Genomic DNA, 16,622 nt, shown 5'->3' on the forward strand with positions numbered 1-16,622 from the left:
TGGATGGCATTGCCACACCACATCATACATAAGCAGTGGAGATACTTCTAGAGACTGAGGATATTAACTGAATTGAATGGGAAGCATGCTCCTCAGATCTCAACCCAGTAGAACATGTTTGGAGCGTAATAGTGATACCCATTGCTGCTCAAGAATTCCCTCCAGAAAACAAAATCTTACCCTTGTTCTGAAGGAGGAGTGGGCCAGTTTGCCTCAAGAACTCCAGAATCACTTGTTGCAATGTTTTGAGAGCTGTATCACAGTTCAGCATAGACATATTCCATACTGAAATATCTTCACATAGTTTTCTGTTAGCACTGTACATTAATTCGTTAACATCATTCTTAGGAAATTGGTAAATTTTGCCAAAAATATATTGCAATTTAATTTATACTAAATTTATAACACCTTTTTTGTGTAATATAATTTATTATTATGCTGGCAGTAAATTTTTGTCCACATTTGGCTGTAATCATGAAAATTTTTTTCATATACAGGTAAAAATGTCATTTATGTTTAGCTTTTGGATGCCAGTGTACCCGGTCAATAATTCCACTGTATCCTTTGCAATAGTCAATCTGCAGCCATGACATGGTGTTAATCTACCATAATTATCCTTCCTCTTTCTTGCCATATAGTGGAAGAATTCCCTTGGATTAACCTTGGCCTGACCAACCAATCTTCTCTCATGCTGCACCATTTCTTTCTTTACTCATCACCTTCCTGGTCTGCAGTTTATACTCCTCATTGACCTTATCAACTGTCTTATATCTCCTGCATAACATTTTCTTTTCCAACATGGCTTGCTGATTTCTCTCTTCATCCATTTTACTCCTACTCTGTTTACTTGTTTAACTCTTGGTATGCAGTTATACCTTGCTTGTATCGGGTATTGCCTTATGAATTTCCATGCCCTATCAACATTGTTGCAATTGTTTACTGCAGTATATTCAGTAACTGTAAGCATAAGTTCACTGTTTTAGAGAAACTATGAATGAAAAACACAGTATATTTTATATGTAACTGCTACTATGAGGGATCATGTGTGTTTGTGCACATGTACGCTAAAACACAAATTTACGTCTGAAATATTTATTAAAGGGACTTATTTAAATATATTTTTCACTTACGCTTTCAGTTCAGCTTTCACTGTAATGCTCATAGGGAGGAACAAGGTGCTATAATGAATGTTCTTGAATAGCATTTTTGTTTTACTATTTTGTTATAGTGAGTGAGTTTACTATAGTGACAATTATTGCCTTGTACTTTACTTTCCAAAAATACATATTAATAACTGCAATTAGTTCTAAAACTTTATTTCATTATATTTGCTCTTAATGTAGTTTACATGCCAAACTAAATGAATATACTGTTGTGGTGGTATACACATTATTTATTTATTTAACTATCAGTTTTTAGGGAAAGACAACGTATACTGTTATATTAATTAAAAAACTTTAATTAATACTTCCTATATTTCAGTAATGTTACATTGCTATCTTCAGGGAACATAAAATTAATGATATGTGCACGCAGGCACTAACACTGAACAGATATGGCTGAAGACAACTGAAGTCAGTCTTTGAGTCCTAAAAGGTGCCACCCAGTGGGCTAAATTGGGTAGTAGTCTTGGCTGTTGGGCTGATGTTCTAAGAATGCAAGCTTCCCATATTTGGGGCAGTCTCATGCATCCAAATTTGTTGAGGTTTGGGGAGTTTTTTAGAACTGAGGTTGATTCCAGAAATAATCTCTCATATTTATACTTGCTGTGGTGTATTAAGGTAGCTAGCTTTCTTCCAGCGTATTGTGTGGTGGGTGTCCAAAGCTTGGTCAGCAAGTCCTGAGTGGCTGTATTGGTGGAAACTGATATAATCATTATGTTCAGATATCCTGATATTAGTTGTCCTGCCTGTTTGGCCATAGTAAGACAGTTTGCAACTTCCCCTAGGTAGGTCTAGGGGAAGTGGCTGGTCCTTGGGGAAGCAGATAAGAGATGCCAATTTTTTATATGGTTTATAACAAGTTGTCAAGGCATATTTTTTTAGGATTTTTGTTAGCTTTTCAGAAGTACCCTGAATATAAGGAATGGTGATAGATTTAGAGTAGTCCCCTGTTATGGAGGGGGGGGGGGGAGAGTGAGGTTAATTGGTTTTAATATTTTTTGTATTTTATGGGGGTTGTAGCCATTGGCTACAACAATCAACACCCCAGGATCCAGTTTACCTTGGAAAAAGAAAACAATAACAATCTCCCTTTCCTGGACACTCTGATTACACACCAGCCTAATGGATCCCTGGCTTTCTCTGTTTACAGAAAACCTACACATACAGGTAGATACATTCACCAGCAATCATCACCCCCCCCTCAACAATATACATGGAATTATAAAAACCCTATATAATAGGGCAAAATTAATCAGTTCAGATAACAATGCCCATACCACTGAACTTAACCATATTCCTTAACACTTTTGTAGCCAATGGCTACAACCCCTATAAAATCCAAAAAATATTAAAACCAATTAACCTCAAACCCCCCCTTCCTCCATAACAGGGACTACTCTAAATCTATCAGCATTCCTTATATTCGGGGTAACAAAAAATCCCCCCCCCCCAAAAAAAAAAGACTTGACAACTTGTTATAAACCATATAAAAAATTGGCATCTCTTATCCGCTCCCCCAAGGACCAGCCACTTCCCCTAGACCACCTGGAGTATACAAGGTCCCTTGTAGTTACAAACTGTCTTACTACAGCCAAACAGACAAGACAGCTAATATCAGGATATCTGAACATAAGGATTATATCCCTTTCTACCAATACAGCCACTCAGGACTTGCTGACCATGCTTTGAACACCCGCCACAAAATACGCTAGAAGAAAGCTAGCTACCTTACTACACCGCAGCAAGTATAAATATAAGAGATTATTCCTGGAATCAACCTCAGCTCTAAAAAAATCCCCAAACCTCAACAAATTTTGATGCATGAGACTGCTCCAAATATGGGAAGTTTGTATTCTTACAACATCAGCCCAATAGCCAAGACTTCTACCCAATTTAGCCCACTAGGTGGTATACCTTTTAGGACTCGAGGACCAACTTCAGTTGTTGTCTTCAGCCATATTTGTTCAGTGTTAGTGCCTGTGTGCACATATCATTAATTTTATGTTCCCTGAAGATGGTAATGTGACATTACCGAAATATAGGAAGTATTAATTAAAGTTTTTTAATTAATATAACAGTATATATTGTCTTTCCCTAAAAATTCACAGTTATGTATCACCAACGTATAAGTTTATCTACAAGAATTATTTATTTATTTATTTTTAGGCAGTTTCTTTAAAGAGGGCATGTCATGGAACAGATTTATTGACATTAGACCAAATAAGAGTTCTTTCTGATAAAATGTTACTTGAAATGTTTTCTGAATTGACAAGTGATGAGATTCGGAAAAATTATTCATACAAATGTTATTTGATGCCAGAAAAATGCACTCAGGGTTTTAGCAGTTTTGGTAATGAAGACAGAGCCCGTTTACAAATGAAAGCCCACCTTCTTACACACATAGCTGAATTGCTAGCAGAAGCTAATGGTAAGCATTTCCATAACCATGGCTTTACTGTTAATATTTTTGTTAAATTATGAGCTGTTTGAAAATTCTCTGCTTCAATATAAGTTTTTCATTATTAGGCTCAGTTTTAATGCTTACAATTGTCCATGTTTCGGGGTTGATTTCCAACTGGCATTCTCAGGAGGATGAAAATTATAAAAATAGAATCTATATAAGCAAATTGGATATTAAATCCAACATTATTTCAAATAATGTTGGATTTAACATCCACTTTGCATATGTAATTTTACATTGCCAAAATGAAGCCTTCTGGCTCTCTCTTTAGTAAATTGAATATATATACAAGTAAAAAAAAAACAAAACCTCTAATTGATACTTGTCCCAAATGGTTACTCAGGACTGTGTTGGCTTATTTCATGTGTTCCTAATTGTAGCTCATCTGCTGATGTATTGTTATGACTCCATAATGAACTAATGATGATTGTCAATGATTGCATTCTGGTAAAATGGATATGAAAAACAAGAAACTAACTATATGGTTTTCCCCACATTCTCATCATGAAGATAGAAATGCAGGAAAGTAAGAGCAGTCTCTCTGCCTTATATTTTGATCTACATGTAGACATTTTCAATGTGTATTGAATGTTGCATGCCTGGAATGTCAGAAGGACAACTATGGACAGATTGCAAGCTTGCAATTACAAACAGATTATACCTTATTAACACATGCTTAATTCAGAACTACTATATGGAAGTGAAACTTGGATCCTCCTAAAAGAAGATGAAAAGAAATTACTAGCATTTGAAATGAGGTGCTATAGATGACTTAAAGATACCATACACTGATCACATCACAAATTTTGAAGTAAGACAAACAATCAATTCTTTTGCCAGTCCAAGAGATAACATCATAACTAAAAATTGAAGGAAACAACTTATGTAGTTTGGTCATATCAGCAGATGAAATGGTCCACCAATGCAAGTTCTTGAAGGACATACTCCAGGAACTCAAAAAAAAAAAGGCAGACCTAGAATAAACTGGATAGACAATATAAAAAATTGACAGGTGGTTCACTTACAGAGTTGAAAGTAAAGTGTAAATCAAGTGGAAGACTTCTATGAGGAATATTTCCTGATATCTACTCTGCAGTCCTTTGTAGACTGTGTGGGATGAAGACGAATTTTTGCTAACAAACCACCAAGCACGACTGCCATTTGGATGTGATGCAAGTTTCATGCATTTGGCTCTTTCAAAGTCTGTGTTTTGGATGTGTTGATAATTTTCATAAATGTTTGAGCTTTAGTATAAACAAAAAGGAAGATGGAGATATCAATTAAAGCCAATTGTCTATTGATGCATTCAGTGCAGAAATTTGGATAAAAAAACCATAAGCAATCATCCCCACTGAAGCATAGAAATCTTTACTTCGCAAAGATATAATTTTGCCAGTCTTATAATGCCAGACAACACATAGATGAGAGTGGCTGTGCAAGTGTTAGTCCACAGGAGAAGAAATCATTAATAGGTGCCTAGCAAACAAGCATTATCCCTGATTATACTTAGAGAAGATAACTGGTGAGGAAGAGATCAAGAGTGCTTGCTGTAGTAGTTTGATCATCATATATAGAAAATGCCACAACACCTATACTTACAAAATCATTGCAATTTGAAAAGGGATGCCATCTGGTGTTGCAAATATTAAAATCTTCATGAAATGAGACTTTACTATTAAGAAAGTGCAGCTGAAGAAAATCAACATTTAAAGAAAAGAAATTTAAAAAAAAAGTTACAAATGGTTGGTGGCATCACAGAACAATAGAGGCAGCAGATGAATTTGATAGAATGAAGCAGAGATGTTAGATTTTTGAACTAAAGATAAAAAAAGTGTGGATTCTAAGTTACAAACTTTCTGACATGATATACGAGCAAAAATGAATTCATTTCACTTCTGCAATGAAAAGAGTCAGAATGTAAGAAAAAATAAATGCAGTTTTGTAGCAGTTTCCAGTTGACTGCAAATGAACTGCCTGTTATGATGATGACAGTATCCTGTGCGCCTCTTTCTCATTTTGCAACCATTGCATTATATCAACTGTTCTTCAGTGTAGTTTGGATAACCTTGTTAATGTCAGTGCTAATAAAACTCATTCCTGTATTATTTCTCATTCTCACAAAAAAAAACTTTCTTGCTTCCAGTTTTTACTTTTGACAATCCCCAAACCGATAGATTTGCACTAACATTTTGAGATGGAGATGTTTATGCATTTTCCATAAAAATCTTCATTGTTACTGTTCATCACATGTGGCATAATTCCCCCACTTCTCTGCTAAATTTGTTAAAAATATGCTGCACCTATTCATCACCTTATTCACAGTTCAACTTTGAACTCAGACTTCACAAAATTTGCTTTCTCTTTTCATTCATTCTTTGTACAGCCATCTTTTGGAAGTGTCCACTCGTATTACCTAAAGAGCAATATGCGAGTCTTGGAATCCTTTGTTAACAAGTTCCTACTTTTTCCTCAACTTTCTGTGTATCCACAGTGCCTATGTGCTTGAACAGTCTTTAATCTATGGAATTGTCTTTTCAAAAAAGCTTATTAAAACATAACTAATATTTTGCTGGAAGTCCCTACCACCATGATCATCACAATCGCATAATGTATATAAATGATGAGTTAACACTAATGATATATAATAAATGTTAGAGTACTAGTTTTACAATATACTTGTCACTGCTGGGAAGCCTAATTCTCCCATGCAGTCTTTATTAAGTCCAGTTCTCTTTAAAGCTGATTGGCTTATCATATACCTAATTATGATCATGGTAGATCAGATAATTGTCATTGTAGACTGTTTATCTTTGGAAGATTGGATGGGACATGGCTTCATGCGAATGTGTTACTTGTAAATCTTTAAAACATGACTATAAATGATTGTCTTTTCTTTTTCTTTGTTGTTAAATCTAGATTTAAAAAATAGTGTTTTTTTTTAAATAAATATACCTACATTATTGAAAATGTGTCTTGCAAGATTAGTAATTGCTGTCATTATTATTTTATTTTATTTTTGATTAATTATTTTATTTATTTTTTATTTTTTTCTGACTTGCTTTATGATAATTTCATCAGTATTTTGTGATATATTATCTTTTACAGATTTTGGTAAGACCACCTGTAATTTCTTTTTTGGGAATTTTCCAGTAGATAGATGAAATGTATAGATCTGAACTTATTATTATTTTTATGTGGTATCTCCATAGCGTCTGGAGACTCATCATGGGAGACCCAAACTATTACACACACAAATCCTATCATACCTCTCCTAAAACTCATTCACTATCAAGTCACTCACAACTAATTCTGGTAATCCATTCCACTCATTCACTACTCTCATGCAAAAAAGTCTGGTCTGCATGCTCTTCCTAATCACAACTTCCACAAGATGGCCCCTGGTTCTCTGTTAACAATTTTTTGTGCACCTATTTTATAAATTCCCTTTAATAAGTTTCTATCATGTTTCCTACTTTGCTCCTATCAACTAGACTTTGTAATTCACAAACCTTCAACCTATCCTCATAAGAGCATTCCGCAGACCTGTCACCAGCTTGTCACTCATCTCTGAATCTTCTTTACACCTCCAAAGAAACCCAGGTGATCAAATCTGTGCACATTAGTCAAGATGCAGCCAAATCATAGCCTTATAAAGAGGCACAACAACTTCCTCATCTTTACTTGTTAACTTGTTTTTCAACATCCAAGTAATCATTTGAGTCATTTTACTAACTTTTGCAATGTGCCCTCTGAACTTCAATTCTCTGTTCACCATTATCCAAGTCCCTGTCCTCATCAGTTTCTTGCAATCTGGTACCATCAATATTATACACCATATGCACCCTTTTCAATCCAAAGTGCATAATCTTACATTTTGCTACAATGAATTGATAATCATTAGCCTTTGCCCCCACAGTGTCAGTTTATTTAAATTATCCTGCAGGATCATCACCTTTATCTACTATTGCTCTACCTGGCTTTGCATCATCAGCAAACAACTGAATATCCCTGCTTAAATCTTTCCCTATATCGTTAATATACAAATTAAAGAGTAGTGGCTCTAGTACAGAACCCTGGTATACTCCACTGGTCACCCACATTCTCCTAAATTCTGCTCCACCATATATCACTATCTGATGTCTGTTTGTCAGTTACCCCCTATCCATGCCACTAGCTTCATATCCATTCCCATTTGTTTGTAATAGTTTTCCCCTTTTGTAATAGTTCTCCATGTGATATTCTCAAACATTCTCAAACCTCTTGTTACCTCTATAACATGTTGTTTTATGTAATTATCCCTTAGCAACTATATAAATTCTACTTCTATCTTTACTATACCCTATTTCCTCCCTTCAATCTGTCTCCCCATAGTTAGTCTCCCATAATGATTGTTCAGCCTGCACTCAGTGTGCTAATCTGCTGATACATTGTATCTACATCTTCCTGTTTGTGCCCCCTGGTCTATAACAGCACCCAACAACATGTTTTGTCCTGTTGGCCTTTCTCACACCACACAGCCTCAAATAAACCATTTCCATCAGATCTATACTCTTCCTTAACTTCTGATTTTCTTGGTTATAATTTTTAAGCTATCATCGGCAATACCCCTCCTCCTGTCCTATTTCCTTCATCTTCCTTGTTGTTGTCTTGTCCTTTGAAGAGTTTTAGATGTTTCTGCGTGCTCCTTGTACTGCTTTGGCTATGTCGATGAATTTATTTGTATAGAGCTATTGTTCAGGAGTAGGATCTATTTCTTGCAAGGCTGCTGTAATTGCTGGACAGGTAAAGATATGAGTGGGTGCAGTTCAGTATTGGGGCAGTTGTTGCAGTTTCTATATGTTCTCGTATCATCTGTATTGATCTTCATTCCTCTATAATGTCCTGTTCGTAGTCTTGCTATCATGGTGGTGGTTTTCTGTTAGCACTGATTTCGGGAATTTGATGATGTATCACTGATTTCAGTGGAATTAGTTTAGCTTTTGCTAGTGCATTGGCATCGGCAAGAGTTATCATGTGAGTTTCTTGGTTGAGTTCTCTGGCCTCTTGCTAATTTATCAGTTGCTTCATTGTAATCACTGCCTACATGAGCAGGAATCCATTGTAAAATGCAACTTTTTCCTAAACACTTTAGTTGATTTAAGAGTTTATGGATGTCTTGTGTGAGCTTGGTATTGCCATTTTTGATTGCCTCCATAGCTGATCTTGAGTCACTGTAAATTATAATTCCTTCAGATTGTTGAGATGATGATAGTTTTAAGTAGGTTTCAAGTGCTTTATTTTACCAGCATAGAGTTCGCTGGTAAAATTGGAAGCGATTCTCCCAAATCCAACTTTTATTGAAAGTTTTTCACCTTTCGGGAGTAGAAGGAGAACACTAGCACCTCCATTAATCATATTGGTGTCTGACGATCCATCGGTATAACAAATAACCTGTTTGGAGGATGAAAGAAGGTTGATGGTATTTAGGCCTTTTTCTTGGAGCATTTCTTTTTGTTTTTTCTTTTTGTACAGAGTTTGGTAAGGTTTAGATTTATGGAGGTATTTGAAGGTAAAGAACTGGAAAATAGAGGTTCTTCGTATATGTGGGCATTTAGCTGATCAAGACCTATTTCCTTCCTGATAGTGTCATCATATTGTAAAGTTGATGATCTGCGAAGTCTGCATTTTTTATTCCAATGTTCATAAGTTTTTAGGGAGATATGATTGCTTTGGTAGCTTCTGATATTATTTATGAATTTTATGGTGGCAATTTTTCGTCTGTCCTCCATCAGGTCAAGCCCACATTCTTGTTGGGCTCTTGATGTTGTTAGTGGATGAGGCTGCACCAATGATAATCTTGGATGCTTTTGCTTGTATTTTGTCTAATTTTTTCTTTACCGATGAGGCTGAAGGTGACCAGATAGGGACTGCATATTCCATTATTGGCCTTATTAGTGTAGTGTAAGTAGTTTTGAGGATTTTTGGCTTTGCACCCCAATTTGTTCCACAAAGCCTTTTCAGTATATTAATTTTTTTAGAGCTCTGTTGGAAGTGTTAGAGATGTGTTGTGCAAAACGTAATTCCTGATCAAGGGTAATACCAAGGTATTTTGGATTTGGGACTTTTTCAATTAGCTTGTTGTTGATCATGAGTTTGGGATTGTAGGAATGTCTATTTTTCCTGTCTGTACTAATGGTGCTTAGTTTTGTTTTGTCTGGGTTGATTTTGAGTTTAAGTTCATCTGACCATTTTTCTAAACCTCTCTTGGATTTGTTTAGAATCTCCTCTTATTCTTTGATTTTAGCACTAGTGTGCCAGATGGCTATATCATCTGCATAGCAAGTTACTTTTGTGTCTTCTGTAAGATAGGGATGAATGTTATTGACATATAGAAGGAATAGTAAGGGACTGAGTACTGAGCCCTGGGGAACACCAGCCCAGGTTCTCTGCTCTATTGATATTGCTGCATTGATTCTGACTTTGATCTTTCTTCCTCTAATGAAATCAGCAATCCAGATTAAAGCGTTTCCTCTAATTCCAATATCATGTACTGTATGTATTAATGTTCTGATCCAAACACGATCGAAAGCAGCAGTTATATCAAGGAATATGGCAGTTGTCTTTTTTTTTGTTGGTTTTTTCTGAAATGAGTCTATTATTATTTGGCAGAAGTGGAATAATTGATCTGTTGTCGAATGACGGGTTCTATAGGCAGTTTGGTAGTAGTTGATTTTCTTATTTTTTGTCAGCCAGTGCATAAGCCTGGAGTGTATGATTCTTTCAGTAATTTTACCAAGTATGCTAGTTAATGCAATAGGTCTATAGCTTTGACATTCTGCAGCATTTTTGTCAGGTTTCAGAATGGGTACAATAACTGATTTTTTCCATTATTTTGGAAGTTTGCCTGTTCGCCAAGAGGTAATACCCCACCTCTTGTTGTTAGTGGATGAGACTGCATTGAAAATACAATATCCTTTACATTCTATTCCTGTAACTATATTAATTTCTGTCAACTAGGTCTCAGCTGACCATTGCCCCAAACTCCTCCTTTATTTCTGAAATTTCTTGTATTTGTGTACATCAGTATTCCCTTGTACCCACAATCACCCTTGTATAATGTAATTACCAACCCATTTGAATCAGAAACCTGTGAAATCACATTCAGCATGGCATAATTGATTGCATAAAGGAGACTCCAAGACTGTTGTTGCAAATTACCAACCGATCTGCATATCAGGAGTCATCGTCAAGATATTGGAGAAATTAGTCAAGAGCAAAATACAAGAATGGATAGATGGAAATGGAATACTATATGGGGAGGGGGCAGCATGGTTTTGTGAAGGGTAGATTATGCCTCAGTAACTTGCTCACGTTTTATAATATAGTGATGGCTGAATTGGATAACGGTAATGGGTTTACAGTGATACTGCTGACTTTGCTAAGGCCTTTGACAGGATACCACATGGAATTGTAATCAGTGAACTGCAGCACATGGGGATGGATAGGAGGGTGGTTGATTGAGAGATATCAGAGTGGTTTATTCAGGAGTAGAGTCCAAAAGAAGGCCTGTGACTAGTGGTGTGCCACAAGGTTCTGTTCTTGGACCACTGCTGTTTAATTTGTTCATTAATGATATAGGAAAGGATCTGAGAGGAACTGTTCAGTTGCTTGCTGATGATAAGTTTGCAGGATGAGTTAGATAGACTGGCAGTCTAAACAAAGGAAAATGTTTGTTATTCAGTTCAACTATTGTTATTCAATCTTTGTGTTAATGACATTAGGAAGGATTTGACAGGTGTTTTCTAATAATATGAAGATAGGCAGGGTACTCAGGAATGCAAATGATATGCATTACTTGAAAAATAATTTGAATAAGCTGGAATTGTGGATGTGAAAATGGCTCATTTTGTAAAGTTGTGTAAAGTAAATGTCAAGTTATGCATTTGGATGTAATGAGATATCCAATATCATATTGATGACATTAGTACTACTATTAGAATAATATTAGAAGAAACTGATCAGGCTAGGGATCTTGGATTTTTTGTAGATAGGAAGTTGAAGTTCAAAAGGCATGTAGCAGCAAACATTAAAATACAACTCAGAGGATAATTTATGTTGAAACATACCTTGTCATGTAAGATAAGGAAATCACTTTGCCTCTTTACAAGGCTTAGATACAACCCTCACTTGGACTGTTGTGCACAGATCTGGTCTTCTGGTTTCTTGGTAATGCTGATGTGGCAGAGAGTGTAGTGTTAAAGAGATTGTGATTGAGAATGCAGATTATGAAGACAGATTAAGAAGTTGTGGACTGCAGAGAATCCATATACAAACAGTAGTAAGGGGTCATACAACATACCAGTAGATGGAATTTTTCATTTTATGGCAGCAGGGGGAGAGAATGAGAGGGCTTCTATGGAATTGAGAATTAATGTGTGAGGGCTAGATTTTTTTCTCATAGAGTGATGCATGATAGAAACGGATTGCACGTTGAGGTGATTAGTGCAGGTAGCACAAATAAATTCAAGAAAAGGTATGACAACTGTTGCATGTGATATGTTGGACTTATTGAGCCCCTAACTTCCAGGACATCTCTCTTAATAATAATAATTAATTCTTCATCGAAGTGTAAGCAAACAGTTTGTATGTGAAGTATCTTCACAACTAGTCTACTTGTATATGGAGACTGACTTCACATAACTAAGTAGCCTGTTTATGAAGATACTTCACATACAAACTCAGTTTGCTTACATTTGGATAAAAGATCGAACAAGACGATAATTTCTTGTCAATGATAATTTACTCTGTAACCAAGTGAGAAAACTTTTTACAGCTATCTCTAATCCAGAGTATTTTAATGATGTGATAAGTTTTTTACTACCTTGTATGGAAAAATATGTGACTTTTGCATCTTCCTCACTCCTTCCACCGAAGAGACTTTAATAAAGGTTTGAAACTGAATGAGTAGTGACCCTTTTCTGAATGAAAATAGAATTATGCGCATCCAAAAGGAAATATGTTGTTTTGCATTATGGAATACTATTGATGCGAAGTCAACAGCCTCTATATGCAAGTAGCCTAGTTATGAAGATACTTCATGCACACTTTGCTTTCTTACACTGGACTAAAGGATTTAGCAAGAATATAATTTTATAATATAATTATAATTAATTTAATTATAATCTTTAATAGTTAATTATAATTAAAGAATATAATATTAACAAGAATATAATTTCTTATCAAGTATAATTTATACAGTCTGGTACTATCGTGGTATGTCCATTCTCCTTATTCAACTGCATTATCAAAACTAAAGCAAAACTGTCTCTACAAAACCATATCTATGTAAAGAATCATATCCGGCCAAGTCTAGATATGAGTCATAATAGTTTTTCTGATATGTTATTCTCTAACCAAGAGATAGGTGTTGATTGGTGTACAATTAGTTGTCTCATGGTATCCCCCCCCCCTTTTTTTTTTTTTGCCATATAACTGTTTTGCCTTGCATATTCTAGCACTTAATGCTAATATCCTTTAATCCCATTACTGTATTTATATCAAATATTAAGTAGTAAAGAAAATGTAAGTAAAGTGGAATCACACTGTGCAGAGCATTAACATAATGGGTTTTGGTGTAATGCATTCCATACAGACAATTACTGTATTGGTGCAAAAAATGTGGTTAGGCAGAAATATTATTTGATGTATTGAAACAATTTATGGCACTTTATAATTTTAATTTTTCGTTTTATTGCTAACCATTTAATTTTTTAGGTCCTTCACATTTCCTTTTCTCACTAACTAATAACTTGCATATAAGAAAGTGTGTTAATTGATTACATCTTTCCTAATGCTGTAATCCTATACTGCAGCTAGATATTTGAGTGCAATAAATATGAACAAGTACATTGAGAATGTTTTTGTGATGTTTGGAAATGCTTCTGCTTTAATTTTGTAGTAATTGCAAACAACAGAAGAGAACTAGAAGAAATGATGAATGAATTAAACACGGTATCCAATAAAGTAGGATTATACATAAACTACGAGAAAACTAATACAATGACAAATATCAAATGAAACCAGATAACAAAGCAAATAATAATAAACTAACAAAATAGAGCAAGTACAAGAATATCTATACTTAGGTAGAAAGGTTGCATTAGGAAAAAGAAGCATTCATGAAGAAAAGAGAAGAATTCAGCTAGGCTGGGTTTTGGCAAACTGAAGATTCCTGCAATAAAATAAAATAGAGCCAAACATTTTTAGCTAGTGTATCATCCCAGTTATGACCTATTGATCAGAGATATGGCCAGTAACCAAACAAATAATGCACAGAATGAGGAAAACGAAGCATAGAATGAAGAGCCATGCTAAACAGATTTGCAAGACAAAATGAGGAATGGCGATAGAAGAAAAGAAACAAAAGTGTTGGATATATGGGGAAGAGATTTTAAAACTGAAATGGTAGTGGGCAGAACATTGCACAGATGAACAGTGATAGATGGACAAATGTCAGGACAACCTGAGAGAAGATGGAAGAACAACCTAGTGGGGATGGATGGAAAATGCTGGCATAGGGAAGTCTTCAACAGAGAAATATTGAAACAAATGGGAGAGGCCTATAACCATAAATGATTATAAAAAAGCTTAGAAGAGAAGTAATCACTATAAATTGCTGACAAAATTACAAAAAAGTACTGCACTGTAACCTATTTTACACTTATTTCAATGATATTATAGTGAAATATGCACTATTTGAAACTGCATTATGTGAGGAATTGCTATAATTGCTCTATGATTCTACTCCATTCATTACTTTCCTATGATCTGTATTCACTCAAGTTATTCTTTGATGATCATTCTTCCTTGAATGTATGACAGAATGAAAAAACACTCTAGGCTTTCCCTTAGTCTGTTCAGCTAACTTCTTTACTTTATCTTGCATGCTCTTGAGGTCATATGCTCCCAACCTCTGCAGGGTGCATAGTTCTTTTTCTGTCCATCTGATAGTAGGTTTGAATCCCACTACAAGCAATACTTTATATTTGTGAAGTAGATGAATTTCTTCACTGAGTGTGAGAATGCCACTCTGCTTATTGGAGGTCTTAAGTGGCTGAAAAAGTTCCATGTTTGATCTCTAGAGAAATTTTTTATTTTATTTTTTATTTTTTTTAATTTCTAACTCTTAGCTCACTCAGTACCACAATTAATAATAAAAAAAAAAAATGCTGATTGGAGATTTTATCAACAGCTTTGTAAGTGCATTATTATTATTATTGTCAGTGATTTTTGGGACAGTGTACTGGCATCTCTATTAATGCATTTAGAAATTTTAATATTTTGACATATGTATGTTTTTGTGCAGATTCATGTACCAGTTGATGTCTCTGGAAATCTGCATTCAGCATGTCAGCCAACGAATGGTGGTTTTTGCATATTGTCCTTAGTAGCACCCTACGGTCACGTTCTGTGAATGTGATGGGTCATCCACTGTGGATAGCACTTGCAGTTGACTCCGTTTTCCATCTCAGTTTGATATCATTGATACCTGGGATGATCCAGTTTGTCAATAATTTGCCAAAGAGATAGGCCTGCAACATGGCATCCTATTGCAACACCTCTTTCAAACTCTGTCATTACCCTTCTTGCGGTCATTTCACTTGGACACAGTTGCACTGACTTGGGAGCATCATATTCCTGCAATTTATACTGGCAACAAACATGTGACTTATTACATGGCATAATAAACCTTGCCCATGGGGGGTGCCCATTGATTTCTTTCCAAGCAGTGTATAGTAGATATACAGAGAGCACTCAATACATTCTTGTCCTGCCTTAAGGTCAAGTATAACAAGAGTCAATGTACATCTCCTCTCGCAAAATTTGTTAAATAAATCATTTATTTATTCAGATTTAGCTTTCTGCACAGTACTCATATTTGATCTTTTTTGATCAGACTTTTTTGCACAGATCAAACTTTTTTGATCTGTGCTTTACATGTTTTATCACTCTTATCATGATGTTCCATCTGCATCTTCTTTTTATGGATCTCTTGCTTAATACTACCCCATTAAGCACTTTTTCAAAGATTTCCATACATTGCTGATATGTTTCCCATTCAGTAACTGGGATACCATGGGACCAAAGATAGTATTCTCCTGAGTTGGTCATAATTTTCAGGTTTGTAGTTTGGCATATAACCTGTCCCAGTGAAATCATATCTGAATTAAGTTTTTCATAATCGTGTCTTCTATTTAATTATTGTTGTCTTTCTCTCCTCCTCTTTATTTTTCGTCTTAACTTGTTTTCCAATTTTAATTATGATTTTCTTTTAGTAATGCATAACATTGAGATTTAGGAAGTATAACATTGAATGTATATATGACATTAAAAAAAAAATAATATTAATACAGATTTTCCTAGCACATCTCTTTTTTGATCTACTTCCAAGTATCTGAGGCACTTAGTAATAAAAACTACAAATGTTTTACTACATATATTTTTTGTCTTGTATCGTTATAGTTTGTTGTAAAAATGTTCTTTTTTTTATGATAGCCCCAGGAAAGTCACCAAAAACAAAATTCACAGCAGAGCCTCTCCATGCACGACAGAAAAGGCTTCAAGGTAATTTCATTTTTAAATAATATGTTGCATGGCAGCAGTTACAGATGCATCGGATCTATAATCACATCAGGTATCATAAATACCTGCTTTCATTGTTATTCAGTAATCCACATTCATTTAGTTTGTTGATTTAGTGAACCACATTCATTAAAATTATATTTTGTGTCTCAGAAAAAAGCTCAAAACTCTTGAGAACCTCGCCATCAGCAGCCAAATAATTTGAATTCACTCTCCCCCCCCCCCCCTTTCTGGTCACTGAAATTAAGAAAACCTGAGTCCCATTTACTACTTGGATAAATGGCCAGCTAGGAAAACTGGATGCTTCTGGTGGAACAATTTCTTTCTTTAGGTAGGAGATGAATTTCATCACTTAGTGTGAGACCACACTTTCCCTC

At 35.1% G+C, this 16,622-nt stretch overlaps 1 protein-coding gene across 1 annotated transcript in view; it reads left to right on the top strand.

The window, feature by feature from the left end:
* The window catches only part of LOC150102533 (uncharacterized), a 194,652-nt gene that overhangs the window by 77,489 nt on the left and 100,541 nt on the right, over positions 1 to 16,622 (top strand). The window contains exons 3-4 of the mRNA XM_090399107.1: positions 3,330 to 3,591; positions 16,159 to 16,227. Of these exons, the coding sequence (XP_090255233.1) occupies positions 3,330 to 3,591; positions 16,159 to 16,227 (331 nt within the window). The remainder of the gene's footprint in view (positions 1 to 3,329; positions 3,592 to 16,158; positions 16,228 to 16,622) is intronic.

The sequence above is a fragment of the Typopeltis vanoorti genome, chromosome 10 (genome assembly GCF_054136105.1).
Source record: "Typopeltis vanoorti isolate ZY-2024b chromosome 10, IOZ_Tvanoo_1.0, whole genome shotgun sequence".
Classification (NCBI taxonomy): Eukaryota; Metazoa; Arthropoda; class Arachnida; order Uropygi; family Thelyphonidae; genus Typopeltis; species Typopeltis vanoorti.